The 25,854-nt window shown below is 48.1% G+C and overlaps 1 protein-coding gene across 2 annotated transcripts in view; it reads right to left on the reverse strand.

Moving 5' to 3' along the window:
• Positions 1-25,854, reverse strand: part of BABAM2 (BRISC and BRCA1 A complex member 2) — a 221,894-nt gene that overhangs the window by 16,979 nt on the left and 179,061 nt on the right. For both annotated transcript variants that reach the window (XM_040351858.1, XM_040351857.1), the window contains exon 11: positions 3,229-3,382. In XM_040351858.1, the coding sequence (XP_040207792.1) occupies positions 3,229-3,382 (154 nt within the window). The remainder of the gene's footprint in view (positions 1-3,228; positions 3,383-25,854) is intronic.

The raw sequence follows: 25,854 nt of genomic DNA on the forward strand, positions 1-25,854 counted from the left end.
GAAGTGCGGGAAGAGGTGTGGGAAGAGGTGCGGGAAGAAGTGTGGGAAGAGGTGCGGGAAGAGGTGCGGGAAGAAGTGTGGGAAGAGGTGCGGGAAGAAGTGCGGGAAGAAGTGCGGGAAGAGGTGCGGGAAGAAGTGTGGGAAGAGGTGTGGGAAGAGGTGCGGGAAGAAGTGTGGGAAGAGGTGTGGGAAGAGGTGCGGGAAGAAGTGCGGGAAGAGGTGTGGGAAGAGGTGCGGGAAGAGGTGCGGGAAGAAGTGTGGGAAGAGGTGTGGGAAGAGGTGCGGGAAGAAGTGTGGGAAGAGGTGCGGGAAGAAGTGCGGGAAGAGGTGCGGGAAGAAGTGCGGGAAGAGGTGCGGGAAGAGGTGCGGGAAGAGGTGCGGGAAGAAGTGCGGGAAGAGGTGCGGGAAGAAGTGCGGGAAGAGGTGCAATTCCGGTGCCATTCCTGCAACTCCCCGCAGGAGTGTGAACCCCGCCCAAAGCAGAGCTCAGTGGGGGAGGGGCAGCACAAGGAGCCAATCAGCAGTGCCTATGTGTTAAAGAGGAGAAAGCTGATAGGTGAGAGCCAGAGAGATGACATCATCAGGCTGCTACTACTCCCTTTAGTGCCCAATCACAGGCTGGTGGGGGAGGGAACAAGACCTAAAACTGAACTGCAGGAGAGAGAGACCCGGTCCCTTCCAGGGCTGTGCTACGTGGCAGAGCTTGTAAATCTCAGGGCTGGATGGTCAGAATTACAACCCCTGTATATGTATTATCCTGGTGTATATAGCGGAGCGTCCGCACCCAGAAACAAAGAGTGCGGAGATTCCCTTTGGACGAGATTCTCACATCTGCAGCTGACAGTCCTACACTGAGCCGGGGGAGGGGCGGGGCTGAGCGGCGGGGGCGGGGACACAGCCGCCATTAGTGTCATGTGAAGTGAAGGGTATCACTGCAAAGTGAAAAAAGATGTAATTAAGGCGATAATCTCCTGAAGGGGATGTAATGCGCGATTAAGACTCCGAAATAGAAATGTCAGAAAACGATAATTACCGGGATTAGAGGAGCCGAGCGAGACGAGACTTGTACCGAGACTCCGCATCTGCTGGGAGGAGCCACAGGAGAGCCGCGGCCGGGTCACCCCAACGTGGGCGACATCATAGAGAGGACGCCAGGAGAGAATAGTGCCCATCATTGGTATCAGTGGGAGGAATAGTGTCCCATCATTGGTATCAGTGGGAGGAATAGTGTCCCATCATTGGTGTCAGTGGGAAGAATAGTGTCCCATCATTGGTGTCAGTGGGAAGAATAGTGTCCCATCATTGGTGTCAGTGGGAGGAATAGTGTCCCATCATTGGTGTCAGTGGGAGGAATAGTGTCCCATCATTGGTGTCAGTGGGAGGAATAGTATCCCATCATTGGTGTCAGTGGGAGGAATAGTGTCCCATCATTGGTATCAGTGGGAGGAATAGTATCCCATCATTGGTGTCAGTGGGAGGAATAGTGCCCCATCATTGGTATCAGTGGGAGGAATAGTGTCCCATCATTGGTATCAGTGGGAGGAATAGTATCCCATCATTGGTGTCAGTGGGGGGAATAGTGTCCCATCATTGGTGTCAGTGGGAGGAATAGTGTCCCATCATTGGTGTCAGTGGGAGGAATAGTGTCCCATCATTGGTGTCAGTGGGCAGAATAGTGCCCCATCATTGGTGTCAGTGGGAGGAATAGTGTCCCATCATTGGTATCAGTGGGAGGAATAGTGTCCCATCATTGGTGTCAGTGGGAGGAATAGTGTCCCATCATTGGTGTCAGTGGGAGGAATAGTGTCCCATCATTGGTATCAGTGGGAGGAATAGTGTCCCATCATTGGTATCAGTGGGGGGAATAGTGTCCCATTATTGGTGCCAGTACGAGAAATAGTGTCCCATCATTGGTATCAGTGGGAGGAATAGTGCCCCATCATTGGTGTCAGTGGGAGGAATAGTGCCCCATCATTGGTGTCAGTGGGAGGAATAGTGTCCCATCATTGGTGTCAGTGGGAGGAATAGTGTCTCATCATTGGTGTCAGTGGGAGGAATAGTGTCCCATCATTGGTGTCAGTGGGAGGAATCGTGTCCCATCATTGGTATCAGTGGGAGGAATAGTGTCCCATCATTGGTGTCAGTGGGAGGAATGGTGTCCCATCATTGGTGTCAGTGGGAGGAATAGTGTCCCATCATTGGTGTCAGTGGGAGGAATAGTGTCCCATCACTGGTGTCAGTGGGAGGAATAGTGTCCCAGCATTGGTGTCAGTGGGAGGAATAGTGTCCCATCATTGGTGTCAGTGGGAGGAATAGTGTATCATGGTTGGTGTCAGTGGGAGGAATAGTGTCCCATCATTGGTTTAAGTGGGAGGAATAGTGTCCCATCATTGGTGTCAGTGGGAGGAATAGTGTCCCATCATTGGTGTCAGTGGGAGGAATAGTGTCCCATCATTGGTGTCAGTGGGAGGAATAGTGTCCCATCATTGGTGTCAGTGGGAGGAATAGTGTCCCATCATCTGGTGTAACACTACAACAGCCTTCGTCCGGATACTGGTAATGTAGATCACGGGCTCTGGATTCATAACGTGTGCTGCCCCCGGCATCGCTCTACGCGTTTCAGCAGAAATAAAAAAGGCAACTTTATTACTGTATACAGCACGTCAAATACAGAGCACGCCCCATGAATAGCACGCCCCACAAATATCACGCCCCCTACAAAGCGCGCCCCATAAATAGCATGCCCCATACATAGCACGCCCCATACAGAGTACGCCCCATACAGAGCACGCCCCATACAGAGCACGCCCCATAAATAGCATGCCCCATACAGAGCACGCCCCATAAATAGCACGCCCCATACAGAGCACGCCCCATAAATAGCACGCCCCATACAGAGCACGCCCCAGTCATTGGGAGGAATTGTGCCCCATCATTGGTGTCACTGGGCCCCATTGTTGGTGTCATTGGTGGTGAATGGAATAAAGTTGTATCGGGACCTCTCAGCAGCGGTGCGGCGCTTCAATTTCAGTTCTCACTGCGTTTGTGAAACGCGGCTTATCTGACAGGCAGTGCCCGCGGGAGAGCATTGCACCCCATTGTGCCCCCTGCGCTGACCTCAGCCCTTTGGTGAACAACAAGACCCCCCCCCCCCCCCTCCGACTTCATGGGATCTTTGGACTAGAGCCTGACCAATATGGAGGACATAGGGGGCGGAGTTACACTTACTTGGCTCTCTTGGCCATCTCGTTGCCGTCCCAGCGGGGGCTGTAGGGGTAATTCTTCTGGGCCTGGGAGTAGAGCTGCCCGCTGTTGGTGAAGTGATAGACGGACTGGAAGGTCAGGGTGGGCTGATCCCGCGGGAAATACAGAGGAAGGTCAACTGAGGAGACACAGAGAGACATTTACCAGCCGAGAGACAACAAAAACAGTGTTTATAAACCACTTGACCCCCCCTGACTGACCCCCCCCCCGCATTCCCCTCCCCGTACCCCTCTTCCCCCACCCCCTCCTGACCCCACTCTACCCCCCCCTGTGTCCTCACCCCATCCCCCTCTTTCCCCACCCCCCTCCTGACTGACCCCCCCGCATCCTCTTCCCGTACCCCTCTTCCCCCACCCCCTCCTGACCCCACTCCACCCCCCCGTGTCCTCACCCCATCCCCCTACCCCCCTCCTGACTGACCCCCCCGCATCCTCTTCCCGTACCCCTCTTCCCCCACCCCCTCCTGACCCCACTCTACCCCCCCCCCCCTGTGTCCTCACCCCATCCCCCTCTTTCCCCACCCCCCTCCTGACTGACCCCCCCGCATCCTCTTCCCGTACCCCTCTTCCCCCACCCCCTTCTGACCCCACTCCACCCCCCCCCCCGTGTCCTCACCCCATCCCCCTACCCCCCTCCTGACTGACCCCCCCGCATCCTCTTCCCGTACCCCTCTTCCCCCACCCCCTCCTGACCCCACTCTACCCCCCCCCCCTGTGTCCTCACCCCATCCCCCTCTTCCCCCACCCCCCTCCTGACTGACCCCCCCCCCGCATCCTCTCCCCGTACCCCTCTTCCCCCACCCCTCCTGTCCCCACTCCACCCCCCCGTGTCCTCACCCCATCCCCCTCTTCCCCCACCCCCCTCCTGACTGACCCCCCCCGCATCCTCTTCCGGTACCCCTCTTCCCCCACCCACTCCTGACCCCACTCTACCCCCCCCTGTGTCCTCACCCCATCCCCCTCTTTCCCCACCCCCCTCCTGACTGACCCCCGCATCCTCTCCCCGTACCCCTCCTGACCCCACTCCACCCCCCCGTGTCCTCACCCCATCCCCCTCTTTCCCCACCCCCCTCCTGACTGACCCCCCCGCATCCTCTTCCCATACCCCTCTTCCCCACCCCCCCTGACCCCACTCCACCCCCCCCCCCGTGTCCTCACCCCATCCCCCTCTTCCCCCACCCCCCTCCTGACTGACCCCCCCCCGCATCCTCTCCCCGTACCCCTCTTCCCCCACCCCTCCTGAACCCACTCCACCCCCCCGTGTCCTCACCCCATCCCCCTCTTTCCCCACCCCCCTCCTGACTGCCCCCCCCCCCGCATCCTCTCCCCGTACCCCTCTTCCCCCACCCCACTCCACCCCCACCCCGTGTCCTCACCCCATCCCCCTCTTTCCCCACCCCACTCCGTGTCCTCACCCCATCCCCCTCTTTCCCCACCCCCCTCCTGACTGACCCCCCCCGACTGACCCCCCCCCCGTATCCTCTCCCCATACCCCTCTTCCCCCACCCCACTCCACCCCCCATGTCCTCACCCCATCCCCCTCTTTCCCCACCCCCCTCCTGACTGACCCCCCCCCCCCCGCATCCTCTCCCCATACCCCTCTTCCCCCACCCCCTCCTGACCCCACTCCACCCCCCCCCCCCGCGTCCTCACCCCATCCCCCTCTTCCCCCACTCCCCTCCTGACCCCCCCCGCGTCCTCACCCCTTCACCCCCCCCCAGGCCTTTTGTAGTACTTTTAGCTTACATGTAAAAATCTGTACTTTTTGCTAGAAAATTACTTAGAACCTCCCAAACATTTTATATATATTTTTTAGCAGAAACCTTACAGAATAATATGGCGGGTGTTGCTATTTTGTGTGGCATGCAGTATTTTTTTTTAACCACTTCAGCCCCGAGCCTCTTTTTCAGACTCGGTGTTAACAAGTTAAAAACGATTTTTTGCTAGAAAATTACTTAGAACCCCCAAACATTCTAAATTTTTTTCCTAACACCCTAGAGAATAAAATGGCGGTCGTTGCAATACTTTCCGTCACACCGTATTTGCACAGCGGTCTTACAAGCGCAATTTTTTTCATGGAAAAAATACACCTTTTTTTAAATTAAAAAATAAGATAACAGTAACGTTAGCCCAATTTTTTTCTATATTGTGAAAGATAATGTTACGCCGAGTGAATTGATACCCAACATGTCACGCTTCAAAATTGCGCCCGCTCGTGGAATGGCGACAAACTTTTACCCTTAAAAATCTCCATGTTTAAAGAAATCTACAGGTTGCATGTTTTGAGTTACAGAGGTCGTCTAGGGCTAGAATTATTGCTCTCACTCTAACGATCGCGGCGATACCTCACATGTGTGGTGTGAACACCGTTTTCATATGCGGGCGCTGCTCACGTATGCGTTCAATTCTGCGTGCCAGATCGTCGGGACGGGGCGCTTTAAATTTTTTTTACTTTATTTTCTTTATTTTTACACTGTTTAAAAAAGTAAAAAAAAAATTGTGTCACTTTGATTCCTATTACAAGGAATGTAAACATCCCTTGTAATAGAGAAAAGCGTGACAGGTCCTCTTATATATGAGATCCGGGGGAGGGGTCAGAAAGACGTCACGTCTCATATTTACACTAAAATGCTATAAAAAATAAAAAAATAAAAAAAATGGCCCTTTAACCCCTTCACCGGGCCAATTCTGACATTTCTCTCCGTCGTGTAAAAATCACAATTTTTTTGCTAGAAAATTACATAGAACCCCCAAACATTAAGGGGCAGATTCAGGTAGCTTTTACGCCGGCGTATCTCCAGATACGTCGCCGTAATTTGAAATCTGCGCCGGAGTATCGTTACGCCGATTCTCAAAGGCAGATACGCTAAAAAAATTGGCTTCCTCCGCCGACGTAACTTGAATACGGCGGCGTATAATTGTCTGCAATATTTCGCTGGCCGCTAGGGGCGCTTCCGTTGTTTTCGACGTAGAATATGCAAATTACCTAGTTACGTCGATTCACGAACGTACATGCGCCCGGCGGTAGTTTTTTTACATCGTTTGCGTAAGGCTTTTTCGGCGTAATGTTGTTCCTGCTATTAGGTGGCGCAGCCAATGTTAAGTATGGATGTCGTTCCCGCTTCGAAATTTGAATTTATTACGTCGTTTGCGTAAGTCGTTTGCGAATAGGGCTGGATGTAATTTACGTTCACGTCGAAAGCAATGCCGATTTGTGTCGGAATTTTGAGCATGCGCACTGGGATTTTTTCACGAACGGCGCATGCGCCGTTCGTAAAAAAACGTGAAATACGAGGGGTCAACCTAATTTAAATAAAACACGCCCCCCTCAATATCATTTGAATGACGCGCGCTTACGCCGGCTCCATTTACGATACGCCGCCGTAAGTTAGGAGGCAAGTGCTTTGTGAATACAGCACTTGCCTCTCAAACTTACGGCGGCGCAGCGTAAATACGATACGCTGCGCCGCTGTAAGAAGGGGCGCAGCTACCTGAATCTAGCCCTATATATATATATATATATTTTAGCCGAAACCCTAGAGAATAAAATGGCGGTCGTTGCAACTTTTTACCTCGCACGGTATTTGCGCAGCAATTTTTGGGGATGCTTTGGAAAAAAAAACAGTAAAGTAAGCCCAAGTTTTTTTTGCATATTGTGAAAGATGGAGTTACGCCGAGTTAATTGATACCCAACATGTCACCCTTTAAAATTGCGCACGCTTGTGGAATGGCGCCAAACTTCGCTACTTAAAAATCCCCATAGACGACGCTTTATTTTTTTTTACTGGCTACATGTTATGAGTTACGGAGGAGGTCTAGGGCTAGAATTATCGCTCTCGCTCTAACGTTCGCGGTGACACCTCGCATGTGTGGTCTGAACACCGTTTTCATATGTGGGCGGGACTTACGTAGGCGTTCGCTTCTGCGTGCGAGCACATGGGGACAGAGGCACTTTAAAAACTATATATATATATATATATATATATATATATATATATATATATATATTTTATTGTTAATTTTTCTTTAAAAAAAAATTAATTTGACACTTTAAAAAATATATATACATTTTTGATCACTTTTATTCCTATTAGAAGGAAGGTAAACATCCTGTGTAATAGGAAAATGACATGACAGGTCCTCTTCACAGTGAGATATGGGGGGGGGGGGGGGAGGGGTCACATCTCACCTCTAGAAGCTTAAAATAAAAAAACAATCACCACTTCCCAGCCGAAGCGCCGGCGTTTTTTTTTTTTTAAATGCAGAGGCCGGGCGTGACGTCATAACATCGCGCCCGGCCTCCGACGATCATAGAGACTCCGGTGACCATCTGGTCTGCCGGAAATCTCTATGATCAGCATCAGGGGCCGGCGGATCCTGTCACTGACTCACCGATCGCACAGGTGAGTCGGAAGAAGCACCGGAGGGCGGCGGGAGGGGGAGGTTAACAATTATTTGGGGGAAAATACGCTTTTTAAAATTTTAACACACAAAAAAAAAACAATATAACACCCAAATGTTTGGGTAAAATATAAAAAAAGATGATGCTACGCCGAGTAAATAGATACCAAACACGTCACGCTTTATAATTGCGCACACTCGCGGGATAGCGACGAATGATGTAAATTTTACAATCCATAGGCAACGATTTAAAAGCCTTCACAGGTCACCAATTTATACGTAGCGAGGAGGTCATGTGTGCGGGAGGATCGCGGCTTGTGTGCATCCGGGAGCGGAGCGGCACGTGTGCGTTCATGACTGCGCATGAGGACAGGGGGAGGGGGGCACTAAAATTGTTTTTTTTTATTTATTACATAGTTAGTCAGGTTGAAAAAAGATACATCCAGTTCAACCATAAAAAAATAAAATAAAAAAATGATTGTTATTATTTTTTTATTTTTATTTTGACACTGTCCCTTTAAATCTTTTTTTTTTAATTATTATTTTGACACTGTCCCTTTAAATCTTTATTTTATTTATTATTTATTTTAACACTGTCCCTTTAAATCTTTATTTTATTTATTATTTATTTTGACACTGTCCCTTTAAATCTTTATTTTTATTTATTTATTATTATTTTGACACTATCCCTTTAAATCTTTATTTTTATTTTAATATTTTGACACTGTCCCTTTAAAATCTTTATTTTTATTTCATTTATTTTTATTATTTTGACGCTGTCCCTTTAAATCTTTATTTTTATTTTAAATTATTTTGACACTGTACACGTTAAATCTATGTTTATTTTATTTATTATTTATTTTTTAATATTTTGACACTGTCCCTTTAAATCAAAGATCCTCAAACTACGGCCCTCCAGCTGTTGCGGAACTACACGTCCCATGAGGCATTGCAAAACTCTGACATTCACAGACATGACTGGGCATGATGGGAATTGTAGTTCCTGAACAACTGGAGGGCCGTAGTTGGAAGACCCCTGCTTTAAATCTTTTTACACTGTCCGTTTAAAACTTTTTTTTTTAATTATTATTTTATTTATTATTTTGACACTGTCCATTTAAATCTTTATTTTATTTATTTTGTATTATTTATTTTTTATTATTTTGACACTATCCCTTTAAATCTTTATTTTTATTTTAATATTTTGACACTGTCGCTTTAAAATCTTTATTTTTTTATTATTTTGTTTATTTATTTTTTATTATTTTGACACTGTCCCTTTAAATCTTTATTTTTATTTCATTTATTTTTATTATTTTGACACTGTCCCTTTAAATTTTTATTTTATATTATTTTGACACTGTACATGTTAAATCTATTTTTATTTTTTTATATTTTGACACTGTCCCTTTAAATCTTTATTTTATTTATTTTTTATTATTTATTTTCTATTATTTTGACACTATCCCTTTAAATCTTTATTTTAATATTTTTACACTGTCGCTTTAAAATCTTTATTTTTATTTTTTTATTATTTCGTTTATTTATTTTTATTATTTTGACACTGTCCCTTTAAATTTTTATTTTATACTATCTTGACACTGTACGCGTTAAATCTATTTTTATTTTATTTATTTTTTTATATTTTGACACTGTCCCTTTAAATCAGGGATCCTCAAACTACGGCCCTCCAGCTGTTGCGGAACTACACGTCCCATGAGGCATTGCAAAACTCTGACATTCAGACATGACTAGGCATGATGGGAATTGTAGTTCCTGAACAACTGGAGGGCCGTAGTTGGAAGACCTCTGATTTAAATCTTTTTTTTATTATTGACACTGTCCCTTTAATTTATTGTTATAGTGATCACAGAGAATATATATGACAGTAATAGACGGTGACAGGTCCTCTTTATAGAGAGACCCCAGATGTCTCGATCCGTGTGATCCCGGGGGGGACAATGACAGAGTTGCTGCGGGCGGCCGCGCTGGACGGCGAGGAAGAAAGCGATCAGCAGTCGTCACGCCTGGAATTCAGACGGCCAGGAAGTCACCTGGAATCACCCGGCTCCGCGCTCCGCGTTCCGCTCCACACAGAACATTCTCTACAGAACTGTTTACAAGACCGAGAGAAAAAGAAAAGACGCGTTTCCATTGAGCAATGAGCGCGGGGTGGGGGAGGGGTGTTCCCGGGTCACGGCTGTGCGTTGTGTGCGGGTTATAGGAGGACAGAGAGGAAGAAGACGATCGTTCCCTGCCATTCATTTCATTCCAATCGCCTGCTCCTCTGACAGGGGGGGGGGGTTTGTGCTGATCGATTATCAGCGCAGCCCCCCCAGAGGATGCCCACACTGGACCACCAGGGATGCCACCAGACCACCAGGGATGCCAATCAGAGATGAATAATGGATGCCAATCAGTGCCCACAATGGATGCCAATCAGTGCCCCAAATGGGCATCACTGATTGGCAGGCATTGTTTGGCACTGATTGGCATCCATTAGTACAACACATTACAGTACATCAGTGCCACCTATCAGTGCCCACCCATGCCCATCAATGCCACCTATCAGTGCCCATCCATGCCCATCCGTGTCGCCTATATGTGCCCAACCATGCCGCCTATCTGTGGCCATCCATGCCACCTATCAGTGCCCACCCATGCCCATCCGTGCCACATATCAGTGCCTATCCATGCTTCCTATCAGTGCCCATCCTTGTCGCCTATCCGTGCCCATCCGTGCCACCTATCAGTGCCCATCCTTGCTGCATATCAGTGCCACCTATCAGTGCCGCATATTAGTGCCCATCAATGCCACCTCATCGGTGCCCATCAGTGCCGCCTTATTGGTGCCCGTCAGTGCAGTACCATCAGTGCCCATCAGTGAAGGAGAAAATTTACTTATTTACAGTGGCCCAGATTCAAAGAGATCCGCGCAATATTTGCGGAGGCACAGGGCAACGATTTTGCCCTGCGCCCCCGCAAATATTTTGCGCTGCCCTCGATTCACGGAGCAGTAGCTCCGTAAATTGCGAGGGCGCGCCGGCAAAATTGCCCGGCATAAGCGCGCGCAATGTAAATGATCCTGCCGGGGGCGGGAATCATTTAAATTAGGCGCGCTCCCGCGCCGAGCGTACAGCACATGCTCCGTCGGGAAACTTTCCCGACGTGCATTGCGGCAAATGACGTCGCAAGGATGTCATTTGCTTCAAAGTGAACGTGAATGGCGTCCAGCGCCATTCACGAATCACTTACGCAAACGACGTGAAATTCAAATTTCACGGCGCGGGAAGGGCCGCTATACTTTAGCATTGGCTGCGCCTGCTATTAGCAGGAGCAGCCTTACGCTAAAGTTGCCGTACGAAAACTCCCGCGCAAGTTTGTGAATCAGTGGTAGTATGCAATTTGCATACTATACGCTGATCACAATGGGAGCGCCCCCTAGCGGCCCCCGCAAGAATGCAGCCTAAAATCTGCGTGGCATAAGAGCCTTATGCCGCGCAGATTTTAGGCTGCAGTCGGTGTAACGAGGTTCCTGAATCAGGAGCATTCGTAACGCCGGAGCAAGTAAGCAATTGCGCCGTGTAACCTATGGTTACACGGGCGTAATTGCTTCTTGAATCTGGCCCAATGTTTTGTAACTGAAACAAAAAAAAAAACGGAAGGTGTATAAGTTCCCCCCCCCCCCCCGGTATGGAAGGGGTTAAAGCTAAATTTCACCTCTGAATAGATTGCTTTGTATTGAGCAGAGAAGAGGAAATAGAAGAGGAAAGAATCACAGGACAAGGAAGAGAGTGAAATAAATCGCTACATCAAAGATCTGATATCAACCCGAATAATCACCCGACTTCACCCGCCAGTCACATGACAAGTTCAACGCCTTTCTAATTACCCAACAAGAGGAGAATTGTCACCCATGTATCTTCAGCACCAGCCTTTGCCAACCGCAATACCCCCAGAGGCCACTAGGGGGTCTTCATCATTCTTCCCACTGATCACCAATGTAAGGGACATTCTTCTCACTGATCACCAATGTAAGGGACATTCTTCTCACTGATCACCAATGTAAGGGACATTCTTCTCACTGATCACCAATGTAAGGGACATTCTTCTCACTGATCACCAATGTAAGGAACATTCTTCTCACTGATCACCAATGTAAGGGACAGTCTTCCCACTGATCACCAATGTAAGGGACATTCTTCTCACTGATCACCAATGTAAGGGACATTCTTCTCACTGATCACCAATGTAAGGGACATTCTTCCCACTGATCACCAATGTAAGGGACATTCTTCCCACTGATCACCAATGTAAGGGACATTCTTCTCACTGATCACCAATGTAAGGGACATTCTTCTCACTGATCACCAATGTAAGGAACATTCTTCCCACTGATCACCAATGTAAGGGACATTCTTCTCACTGATCACCAATGTAAGGGACATTCTTCTCACTGATCACCAATGTAAGGGACATTCTTCTCACTGATCACCAATGTAAGGGACATTCTTCTCACTGATCACCAATGTAAGGAACATTCTTCTCACTGATCACCAATGTAAGGGACATTCTTCTCACTGATCACCAATGTAAGGGACATTCTTCCCACTGATCACCAATGTAAGGGACATTCTTCTCACTGATCACCAATGTAAGGAACATTCTTCTCACTGATCACCAATGTAAGGAACATTCTTCCCACTGATCACCAATGTAAGGGACATTCTTCCCACTGATCACCAATGTAAGGGACATTCTTCTCACTGATCACCAATGTAAGAGACATTCTTCCCACTGATCACCAATGTAAGGGACATTCTTCTCACTGATCACCAATGTAAGGGACATTCTTCTCACTGATCACCAATGTAAGGAACATTCTTCTCACTGATCACCAATGTAAGGGACATTCTTCCTACTGATCACCAATGTAAGGAACATTCTTCTCACTGATCACCAATGTAAGGGACATTCTTCTCACTGATCACCAATGTAAGGGACATTCTTCCCACTGATCACCAATGTAAGGGACATTCTTCCCACTGATCACCAATGTAAGGGACATTCTTCTCACTGATCACCAATGTAAGGGACATTCTTCTCACTGATCACCAATGTAAGGGACATTCTTCCCACTGATCACCAATGTAAGGGACATTCTTCTCACTGATCACCAATGTAAGGGACATTCTTCCCACTGATCACCAATGTAAGGGACATTCTTCTCACTGATCACCAATGTAAGGGACATTCTTCCCACTGATCACCAATGTAAGGGACATTCTTCCCACTGATCACCAATGTAAGGGACATTCTTCTCACTGATCACCAATGTAAGGGACATTCTTCCCACTGATCACCAATGTAAGGGACATTCTTCCCACTGATCACCAATGTAAGGGACATTCTTCTCACTGATCACCAATGTAAGGGACATTCTTCCCACTGATCACCAATGTAAGGGACATTCTTCCCACTGATCACCAATGTAAGGGACATTCTTCTCACTGATCACCAATGTAAGGGACATTCTTCTCACTGATCACCAATGTAAGGGACATTCTTCTCACTGATCACCAATGTAAGGGACATTCTTCCCACTGATCACCAATGTAAGGGACATTCTTCCCACTGATCACCAATGTAAGGAACATTCTTCCCACTGATCACCAATGTAAGGGACATTCTTCTCACTGATCACCAATGTAAGGGACATTCTTCCCACTGATCACCAATGTAAGGGACATTCTTCTCACTGATCACCAATGTAAGGGACATTCTTCCCACTGATCACCAATGTAAGGGACATTCTTCCCACTGATCACCAATGTAAGGGACATTCTTCTCACTGATCACCAATGTAAGGGACATTCTTCCCACTGATCACCAATGTAAGGAACATTCTTCCCACTGATCACCAATGTAAGGAACATTCTTCCCACTGATCACCAATGTAAGGAACATTCTTCCCACTGATCACCAATGTAAGGGACATTCTTCTCACTGATCACCAATGTAAGGGACATTCTTCTCACTGATCACCAATGTAGGGAACATTCTTCCCACTGATCACCAATGTAAGGAACATTCTTCCCACTGATCACCAATGTAAGGAACATTCTTCCCACTGATCACCAATGTAGGGAACATTCTTCCCACTGATCACCAATGTAAGGAACATTCTTCCCACTGATCACCAATGTAAGGAACATTCTTCTCACTGATCACCAATGTAAGGGACATTCTTCTCACTGATCACCAATGTAAGGAACATTCTTCTCACTGATCCCCAATGTAAGGAACATTCTTCTCACTGATCACCAATGTAAGGGACATTCTTCTCACTGATCACCAATGTAAGGGACATTCTTCTCACTGATCACCAATGTAAGGGACATTCTTCTCACTGATCACCAATGTAAGGAACATTCTTCTCACTGATCACCAATGTAAGGGACATTCTTCTCACTGATCACCAATGTAAGGGACATTCTTCTCACTGATCACCAATGTAAGGGACATTCTTCTCACTGATCACCAATGTAAGGGACATTCTTCTCACTGATCACCAATGTAAGGGACATTCTTCCCACTGATCACCAATGTAAGGAACATTCTTCCCACTGATCACCAATGTAAGGGACATTCTTCCCACTGATCACCAATGTAAGGAACATTCTTCCCACTGATCACCAATGTAAGGGACATTCTTCTCACTGATCACCAATGTAAGGGACATTCTTCCCACTGATCACCAATGTAAGGGACATTCTTCTCACTGATCACCAATGTAAGGGACATTCTTCCCACTGATCACCAATGTAAGGGACATTCTTCCCACTGATCACCAATGTAAGGGACATTCTTCTCACTGATCACCAATGTAAGGGACATTCTTCCCACTGATCACCAATGTAAGGAACATTCTTCCCACTGATCACCAATGTAAGGAACATTCTTCCCACTGATCACCAATGTAAGGAACATTCTTCTCACTGATCACCAATGTAAGGAACATTCTTCCCACTGATCACCAATGTAAGGGACATTCTTCTCACTGATCACCAATGTAAGGGACATTCTTCTCACTGATCACCAATGTAGGGAACATTCTTCCCACTGATCACCAATGTAAGGAACATTCTTCCCACTGATCACCAATGTAAGGAACATTCTTCCCACTGATCACCAATGTAGGGAACATTCTTCCCACTGATCACCAATGTAAGGAACATTCTTCCCACTGATCACCAATGTAAGGAACATTCTTCTCACTGATCACCAATGTAAGGGACATTCTTCTCACTGATCACCAATGTAAGGAACATTCTTCTCACTGATCCCCAATGTAAGGAACATTCTTCTCACTGATCACCAATGTAAGGGACATTCTTCTCACTGATCACCAATGTAAGGGACATTCTTCTCACTGATCACCAATGTAAGGGACATTCTTCTCACTGATCACCAATGTAAGGAACATTCTTCTCACTGATCACCAATGTAAGGGACATTCTTCTCACTGATCACCAATGTAAGGGACATTCTTCTCACTGATCACCAATGTAAGGGACATTCTTCTCACTGATCACCAATGTAAGGGACATTCTTCTCACTGATCACCAATGTAAGGGACATTCTTCCCACTGATCACCAATGTAAGGAACATTCTTCTCACTGATCACCAATGTAAGGAACATTCTTCCCACTGATCACCAATGTAAGGAACATTCTTCTCACTGATCACCAATGTAAGGGACATTCTTCCCACTGATCACCAATGTAAGGAACATTCTTCTCACTGATCACCAATGTAAGGGACATTCTTCTCACTGATCACCAATGTAAGGGACATTCTTCTCACTGATCACCAATGTAAGGAACATTCTTCTCACTGATCACCAATGTAAGGATCATTCTTCCCACTGATCACCAATGTAAGGGACATTCTTCTCACTGATCATCACCACTGTAAGGGACATTCTTCTCACTGATCACCAATGTAAGGGACATTCTTCTCACTGATCACCAATGTAAGGGACATTCTTCCCACTGATCACCAATGTAAGGGACATTCTTCTCACTGATCACCAATGTAAGGGACATTCTTCCCACTGATCACCAATGTAAGGAACATTCTTCCCACTGATCACCAATGTAAGGATTATTCTTCTCACTGACCACCAATGTAAGGGACATTCTTCTCACTGATCACCAATGTAAGGGACATTCTTCTCACTGATCACCAATGTAAGGGACATTCTTCTCACTGATCACCAATGTAAGGAACATTCTTCCCACTGATCACCAATGTAAGGAACATTCTTCCCACTGATCACCAATGTAAGGAACATTCTTCCCACTGATCACCAATGTAAGGGACATTCTTCTCACTGATCACCAATGTAAGGGACATTCTTCCCACTGATCACCAATGTAAGGAGCATTCTTCTCACTGATCACCAATGTAAGGGACATTCTTCTCACTGATCACCAATGTAAGGGACATTCTTCTCACTGATCACCAATGTAAGGGACATTCTTCTCACTGATCACCAATGTAAGGAACATTCTTCCCACTGATCACCAATGTAAGGAACATTCTTCTCACTGATCACCAATGTAAGGAACATTCTTCCCACTGATCACCAATGTTTTATTGCTTGCCCCCAGTGTAGAGGGGCCACTAATACGTCTCTTGAGTCTTACATATAATAATTATTAGCAGAAGGTTCTCTGAGCCCTGGAAGGTATTTGAAGGGGTTCCTCGGGGGCGGGGTAAGATGGTTCAGGCTGTAGAGACCGGCCGGCAATCTCCAGGTCTGTGGCCGGGTCCTCAGGCTATGTATGTTCTGCATGCAGACCTCTCCATGCGTAGCAATGACTGAACATTCTACAACAGAGGAGCCTCGAGAATACAAACGTTTTCTATGGAATAATCCGGCACAATTCCTATTTATAAAGAGCAACAAAACGGTGACCCCGAAAAATGGATTCATATTGTCCTGAGCTAGATCCATACAATATTTATCAATAGGGCATTGATAATGCGTCAAACATACAATCCAACAATAATAATTAAAATAAGTCCAAATGTGAAGCTGAGCTTCTATCCATATGGGTATTATATCCAGTGCAATAAAGTTTCAAGAAAGCGCAATAGGTATGGGCAAGAAGAAACCTCCACCGAAAACAACCCTATTCGGAACACTTTCACCTCAACATGTTCACCTCATAACAAAGATCTCACCATCCTCCGGTGATCAAGGGTCACTGATGACGTCAGCATGACGAAACGTGTAGGCCGTGGCCTGGGCATAGCTACACTGAGCATTTAAACAGCCGGACTCTCCCCAGAATCCTCTGGGATCGAGGGCCCTCGATGACGTCAGCATGACGAAACATGTAGGGTATGGTCTGGGCATGGCTACACAGAGCCTGAGAGAGAAACCGTATAATCAATGGAATCTACATTTAACCAGATGGACCCTCCCCCAGAAACCTAACTATCCTGCGGGATCAAGGGCTCCTGATGATGTCAGCATGACAAAACATGTAAGGCAGGGCCTGGGTATGGCTACATAGAGCATAGTGAGCGAGACACTGTATGATGATTGGGATCTAGGTTTTACCAGCTGAACTCTCCCCAGAAACCTCACTATCCTGCAGGATCAAGGGGTCCCAATGATGTCAGCATGATGAAACCGGTAGGGCATGGCCAGGGCATGGCTACACTGAGCATTTAAACAGCTGGACTCTTGGTAGAATCCTCTGGGATTAAGGGCCCTCGATGATGTCAGCATGACTAAACATGTAGGGCGTGGCCTGGGCATGGCTACACAGAGCATGATAGAGAAACTGTATAATCAAAAAAATCTACGTTTAACCAGCTGGACCCTCCCCAGAAATCTCACTATCCTCTGGGATCAAGGGCCCCTGATGACGTCAGCATGACGAAACATGTAGGGTGGAGCCTGAGAGAGACTGTATGATCAACAGGATCTACATTTAAGTAGCTGGACTCTCCCCAGGAACCTCACTATCTGCAGTCAAGGGCCTTCGATGATGTCAGCATGACGAAATGTGTAGGGCAGGGCTTGGGTATGGCCACACAGAATTGTATGATCCATGGGATCCCCAGAAACCTCACTACCCTACCAGGATCAGAGGCTCTTGATGACATCAACACAACAAAATGCACTGAGCATAGTGAGAGACTGGATGATCAAGGGCCCCCGATTACGTCAGCATGACGAAGCATGTAGGGCGTGGCCTGCTCATGGCTAATACGGAGCATAGTGAGAGAGAGAGAAACAGTATGATCAATGGGATCTACGTTTAACCAGCTGGACTCTCCCCAGAAACCTTACTATCCTCCGGGATCAAGGGCCCCCGATGATGTCAGCATGACGAAAGAATGTAGGGCGTGGCCTGCTCATGGCTAATATGGAGCATAGTGAGAGAGAGAAACCGTATGATCAATGGGATCTACGTTTAACCAGCTGGACTCTCCCCTGAAACCTCACTATCCTCTGGGATCAAGGGCCCCCGATTACGTCAGCATGACGAAGCATGTAGGGTGTGGCCTGCTCATGGCTAATATGGAGCATAGTGAGAGAGAGAGAGAAACAGTATGATCAATGGAATCTACGTTTAACCAGCTGGACTCTCCCCAGAAACCTCACTATCCTCTGGGATCAAGCGCCCCCGATGATGTCAGCATGACGAAGCATGTAGGGCGTGGTCTGCTCATGGCTAATACGGAGCATAGTGAGAGAGAGAAACCGTATGATCAATGGGATCTACGTTTAACCAGCTGGACTCTCCCCTGAAACCTCACTACCCTCCTTAGGGCTCCATCAATCATCCACAGCTCAGGTAGTGAAATGGCAGATCCGTGTATTTTAATACTCCAAAAAAAAACAAAAAAAACACATAGGCTGACAGGCCTCTCTCGCTATGCTCTGTGTAGCCACACCCCTACGTGTTTCATCCTGCTGACATCTTTGAGGATACCTGAACCTGGAGGATAGTGGGGGTTGTGGAGAGAGTCCAGCTGGTTAAACATAGAACCCATTGATCATGCCAAGGTGCAATTTGACCTTTGTTGTAAAGGTCAACATGCGGATGTGAGAGTTTGCCCAAAGGGCTTGTATTTGGGGGGGGTGTACATACGGTATTATTGGTATTTTCCTCCTGGCTTCCGGGTACTCGCTCCCGCGGGAGTGGGCGTTCCTGTGCAGTGCCGCAATGTCACCTGGGACTTCGCCCATATGATTGACGTGCCCGAGAAAAACTCCCCCCGGCGGATAAGGCGCGTCACGACTTTCCGAAAGTAGCTGAACCGCGAGTCGGCTCTATACGGCGCCTGCGCACCGACTAGGAGCCGTGTAGAGCTGACTGCGCAGGCGCTGTATAGAGCCAACTCGCGGTTCAGCTACTTTCGGAAAGTCGTGACGCGCCTTATCCGCCAGGGGGAGTTTTTCTCAGGCAGCCGGGCCGCGGGTGCGAGCAGGCGGCATGAGAGAGCCCGGCGGCCGACTGTAGGAAATGGCGTTCCTCGCCTCGCCGACATAGTGTGTGTGTCTGCGGTGGGCTGGGCTCAGGGCTGCCGCTGCGTGACTGGCTGTGCTCTGGGCTTCGGCCACCAGGCTCCATTCAGAGATTGGACAAACGGAGGTCACATGCGGTGGCAGGGCTGGATTGCTCCAGGAGTCCCGCCTCCGCCTTGCTGTGTGAACCGCCGCTGTCTTCTCTTCCTCCTCTCTGGATTGGATGATTTCCCCTACGTTGTGGCAGCCACTCTGGCACTGGTGCTGCGGCGCCAGCTCTACCCCGGTCCCCGCGTGCAATGAAAAGACATCTCCAGGGGTATGGATCTGCGGCTGATTGACCAAGTGAACTGCGGTATGTGAAACGGATGTACATACACAGAGCATCAATGTCTCCCCCACTTAAAGTCCTCAATGTTCCTCCTGTCCCCCCAATGTCCCCCCACTTATCTCTAATGTCTCTCCTCTCCCCCCCCCCCCCACTTATCCACAATGCCTTTCACTTATCCCCAATGTCCCTCCACGTATCCCAAATGTTTCTCCCCTCCTCTCATGTATCCCAAATATCCCCCACTTATCCCAAGTAGCCCCTCTCTCCCCAAACATCCCCCCACTTAGCACCATTACCCCCCTCCCCCACTTAGCACCAATATTCCAACTCTACCCCAAGTTAGAAATTAGCACATTGCCCCCCCCCCCATTGCCTAGTGGGGGCACTACTTTCATCTGTGGAGGGGGGCTATACCTTCACCTGTGGAGGGGGGCACTGCCTTCATCTGTGGAGGGGGGCACTGCCTTCATCTGTGGAGGGGGGCTATACCTTCATCTGTGGAGGGGGGCTATTCCTTCACCTGTGGAGGGGGGCACTGCCTTCATCTGTGGAGGGGGCACTGCCTTCATCTGTGGAGGGGGCACTGCCTTCATCTGTTGGGGCCCTACCACATCTGGTGGCAGGCAGCATGGCAAGTGACACGCTCAAAGCTCCCACTGATTCTGCTTTATGGTGGGTTTAACTTTTTTATTTATTACTACAATGTAATAATAGAAATAATGCGCTGACAAATTGCCCGCGAAAAATCACTTACCCCCTGCATGCCATCTCCGAACTCCCCCCCAAACCGGGCCTTGGCAACATTTTCTTCCACGCAGCCGGTCCCCGGTACCAAAAAGGTTGGGGGCCACTGCTCTAAGTAACCCCCTACTTATGTATCTCCCCCAGGCATGTGGCCTGGTATGGTACCCCGCCCCCCCCCCATAAGGTGACAGAGGTGTGAAGCCTGACGAATCAACAAGCAAAAGCAAAATGAAGGTAATATATGCGACCGGCTGTTTGGTGACTAAGAGCACAATAAACGCGGCGGCTCTAATCCTCGCTGATGATGCCATTAATATCAGGTGACTCCTGTCAGGTGAACGCCGCTGATGCAATAAACACGATCCGCACACGTGACTCACACCTTGTTATGAAGTAAGGAATTTTATTTCTTTGCTATTTGACTTCTAAAGGAGAACCCAACCCAAAGCTTATAATATAGTTATGATTCGAGTTCATTGCTGTGTAAGTGTTGGGGTTATACTGCCGCCTACAGGAGGACAGGACACTGGCAAACAAAAATACTGCAGGGTAGTCCAAGGAAATCCCTCCCACTACCAGCCTGCCTGAGTTTTGTAGCAAAGCGAGTACAAAGAATATAAGGACAGTCCTGTTGTATGGGGCCCAGGCCTCATCAGCTAAACAGGGGGGCCCGGGGGCAACATTTCTGCCTAAATTAATAAAAGGGATTTTACTAGCATTTTTTTAAGCTATAACAATGTAATGAAAAAATACATAAAAAAATCCTCTTCCCCGAGTGTTACTATGGGGACACTGAACTAATCTAATAAAAGCATGAAACAAAAAAAAAATGTAAAACAATAAAAAACTATTAAATTTTTTTTTTACATGCTGTCACCAATAAGTGTCCCTGATTAACGCCACACCAATCACATGACGACTCCACTGCACTGGTTACAGTATGTAAAAAGAATTACAACTTCAAAAAACTCACCACTCCTCTTATTAAATACCTTGGACTGTCCACTTTCCAAAAAGGGGGCATTTGGGGGGGCGGGGCAGCCATCATAAATTTTGGGGCCCCTTACACAGCTTTAGGCAGAGCCCCCCTGGAGCAGAGAACTGACCAGGTGGCGGGGGGGGGGGGGGGGGTTTGGGGGTGCTGACAAAAAAAAAACAAGTGTAATCTCTTCTCTCCTGAGATAATAACCCTGGGGACCAGAGGGTCCCTTACAGGTGCAATGTAAAAAAAATGGGAGGGGGCATGCCAGGGGTCCTGGGGACCATTGGGCCCCTTACAGGTGTAATGCAAAAAATTAAAATAAAACGGGAGGGGGGGGGGGGCAGCCGGGCTTGTAAGGGGCCCTGGGGACCATTGGACCCCTTACAGGTGTAATGCAAAAAAAATAATAAAAAAAAAACGGTAGGAGGGGCCAGCCGGGCCTGTAAGGGGCCCTGGGGACCATCGGGCCCCTTACAGGTGTAATGCAAAAAAAATAAAAAAACGGGAGGGGAGCCGGCCGGGCCTGTAAGGGGTCCTGGGGACCATTGGGCCCCTTACAGGTGTAATGCAATATATATATATATAAAAAAAAAAATACATAAAAAAAATACGGGGGGGGGGGGGGCAGCCGGGCCTGTAACGGGCCCTGGGGACCATCGGGCTCCTTACAGGTGTAATGCAAAAAAATAAAATAAAAACAAAATTATTAAATATGAAAAAAAAAAAAAACGAGAGGGGGGCCAGCTGGGCCTGTAAGGTGTAATGCAAAAAAAAAAAAAAAAAAAGGGGGGGCCAGCCGGGCCCCTGGGAACCATCGGGCCCCTTACAGGTGTAATGCAAAAAAATATTTGAATTTTAAAAAAGGGGGGCCAACCGGGCATCTGGGGACCACTGGGCCCCTTATAGGTGTAATGCCTGTACCCCCCTGATGGTGGCCCTGGTGGGGGGTATTTGTAGTATCCTGACATTTTAGGGCCTTAAGAAATGAGATCGGCCGTCAGTACATCAGGATTGGTTGATTATTGGATATTTCCCAGAGTTTGACTTTCACACAAACCAATTAATATATATTTGTTGGCATTTTTTTTTTTACTAAAGACGTGTAGCAGAATACATTTCGGCCTACATTTATGAAGAAATTAGATTGTATTGGATATGTTACATTACAGAAAGGAAAAGAAAAATGATTTATATAATAAAAAATGAAAACCTCATCAAATCCCAACAGACAATCCTATCACAGTGATGATAAATGGGGATTAAAGAAAAAAACGAAAAATCAGCAAAATTTACAATTCTAAACATTCTGACTTTTGGGGATTCTACAACATGACACATTCCCCCTTCTAGATTCCCAGAAGAATGACACAGAAGATTGTCCCCGAAAACAATGACACAGGAGCCACGAACAATGGCAAATTGACACGTGATTTTTGGCGCTATTAAATTCTGACACCTAGAATCTCAGGACATTGACTCTCTGACACTTGGGGGTCCACAACAAGGGCCAACTGACACTTGGGGGTCCACAACAAGGGCCAACTGACACGTGGAATCTCAGGACATTGACTCTCTGACACTTGGGGGTCCACAACAAGGGCCAACTGACACTTGGGGGTCCACAACAAGGGCCAACTGACACGTGGAATCTCAGGACATTGGCTCACTGACACTTGGGGGGCCACAGCAAGGGCCAACTGACACTTGAAATCTGAGGTCATTGACACACTTGACACTTGGGGGGCCACAGCAAGGGCCAACTGACACTTGGGGGCCACAGCAAGGGCCAACTGACACGTGGAATCTCAGGACATTGGCTCACTGACACTTGGGGGGCCACAGCAAGGGCCAACTGATACGTGGAATCTCAGGACATTGACTCACTGACACTTGGGGGGCCACAGCAAGGGCCAACTGACACTTGGGGGCCACAGCAAGGGCCAACTGACACTTGGGGGCCACAGCAAGGGCCAACTGACACTTGGGGGCCACAGCAAGGGCCAACTGACACTTGGGGGCCACAGCAAGGGCCAACTGACACTTGAAATCTCAGGACATTGACACACTGACACTTGGGGGCCCACAACAAGGGCCAACTGACACGTGGAATCTCAGAACATTGACTCATTGACACTTGGGGGCCCACAACAAGGGCCAACTGACACTTGGGGGCCACAGCAAGGGCCAACTGACACTTGAAATCTCAGGACATTGACTCACTGACACTTGGGGGTCCACAATAAAAGCCAACTGACACGTGGAATCTCAGAACATTGACTCATTGACACTTGGGGGCCCACAACAAGGGCCAACTGACACGTGGAATCTCAGGACATTGGCTCACTGACACTTGGGGGGCCACAACAAGGGCCAACTGATACGTGGAATCTCAGGACATTGACTCACTGACACTTGGGGGGCCACAGCAAGGGCCAACTGACACTTGAAATCTGAGGTCATTGACACACTTGACACTTGGGGGGCCACAGCAAGGGCCAACTGACACTTGGAGGCCCACAACAAGGGCCAACTGACACGTGGAATCTCAGGACATTGACTCACTGACACTTGGGGCCCAGAACAAGGGCCAGCTGATACGTGAAATCTCATCATTGCGGCCTATGAAGACAGCCTATCAGGGCTGCCAATTAGTGCCCATCAGTGCAGCCAACCTTGTGAATGGCCTTCCCAGAAGAGTTGAAGCGGTTATGGCTATAAAGGGCGGGGCCAACTCAATATTGAACCCTACAGACGAAGACTGGGATGCCATTAAAGGTCATGTAAAGGCAGGCGTCCCAATACTTTTGGTAATATTGTGTATACACTATATTGGAAAGGTCCATGGCTCCCATTGGTTGGATCCCGCGTCCTTGGTGTTTGCGCAGGGCTTGGGTGGTACTAAACTTTTTATCAGAAGCTTAGCGACGGCTGGCAAAGTTTTGAAGCGTTACTAAGACCTTTCCAGGTAGAAGAAAAGCAAAGCAAATAGTAACAGGGATCAGCACCTCCAAACAGATAAGGAGACCCGGGATAACGTGGGGCCCTTTCCAGCTCCCCCGGCAAAGCCGGCATCTGATTGGCATTGGGACAAGAGCTCAGCGCGCATGCTCCAAACTTCTATGTTATTCATTAGGGGTCATTCCAGGTAACAGAGAAGAGGAGGCCTTTCTAAAATAAAATAGAGAAAATTGGGTTCAAATTTTGGGAGTCTTTTGATGTGAAGAGAAGACTTCTGATATGGGGGGGGGGGGGGGATTCTGGTGTGAAGAGAAGACTTCTGATATGGGGGGGGGGGGATTCTGGTGTGAAGGGGAGACTTCTGATATGAGGGGGGGGGGTTCTGGTGTGAAGAGAAGACTTCTGATATGGGGGTGGGGGGGGGATTCTGGTGTGAAGAGAAGACTTCTGATATGAGGGGGGGGGGGGGGGGGATTCTGGTGTGAAGGGAAGTGAATATTTGTATATTATTCACTTCCCTTCACACCAGAATCCCCCCCCCCCCCCCATATCAGAAGTCTTCTCTTTAATAATATTGTATAATAATAATATGTATAATATACAAGGTGCCCCTGGAGACCCCTCTAGAATCATCATCTGACTTTTCGGAAAGCAGGAGGGGATAATCAGTGGGGGGGGGGGGGGGGGGGGCAAGCAGCAGGAAGGGATGATGAGTCGGGGGGGGGGGGGGGGGAAGCAGCAGGAAGGGATGATGAGTCGGGGGGGGGGGGGAAGCAGGAGGGGATGATGAGTCGGGGGGGGGGGACACGCTCTCTCAGCTGGAGAGTACAATGACCGTCACTCAGGGGCCCCCGATGCTAATTTACTGTAAGTGAGTGACGAGGGCCACATCTGGGGCCCACATGTTGGCCAGACACACATATATCACAGGTCTGTGTGTGACGAGTCTCCTCCCTCATATATCTTTGTCTCCTCCCTCGTCTATCTTTATCTCCTCCCTCATATATCTTTGTCTCCTCCCTCGTCTATCTTTGTCTCCTCCCTCGTATATCTTTGTCTCCTCCCTCGTCTATCTTTGTCTCCTCCCTCGTCTATCTTTGTCTCCTCTCTCGTCTATCTTTGTCTCCTCCCTCGTCTATCTTTGTCTCCTCCCTCGTCTATCTTGGTCTCCTCCCTCGTCTATCTTTGTCTCCTCCCTCATATATCTTTGTCTCCTCCCTCGTCTATCTTTGTCTCCTCCCTCGTATATCTTTGTCTCCTCCCTCGTCTATCTTTGTCTCCTCCCTCGTATATCTTTGTCTCCTCCCTCGTCTATCTTTGTCTCCTCCCTCGTCTATCTTTGTCTCCTCCCTCGTCTATCTTTGTCTCCTCCCTCGTCTATCTTTGTCTCCTCCCTCGTCTATCTTTGTCTCCTCCCTCGTCTATCTTTGTCTCCTCCCTCGTATATCTTTGTCTCCTCCCTCGTATATCTTTGTCTCCTCCCTCGTATATCTTTGTCTCCTCCCTCGTCTATCTTTGTCTCCTCCCTCGTATATCTTTGTCTCCTCCCTCGTATATCTTTGTCTCCTCCCTCGTATATCTTTGTCTCCTCCCTCGTCTATCTTTGTCTCCTCCCTCGTC

The sequence above is a fragment of the Rana temporaria genome, chromosome 4 (assembly GCF_905171775.1).
Source record: "Rana temporaria chromosome 4, aRanTem1.1, whole genome shotgun sequence".
In the NCBI taxonomy this organism is placed as follows: domain Eukaryota; kingdom Metazoa; phylum Chordata; class Amphibia; order Anura; family Ranidae; genus Rana; species Rana temporaria.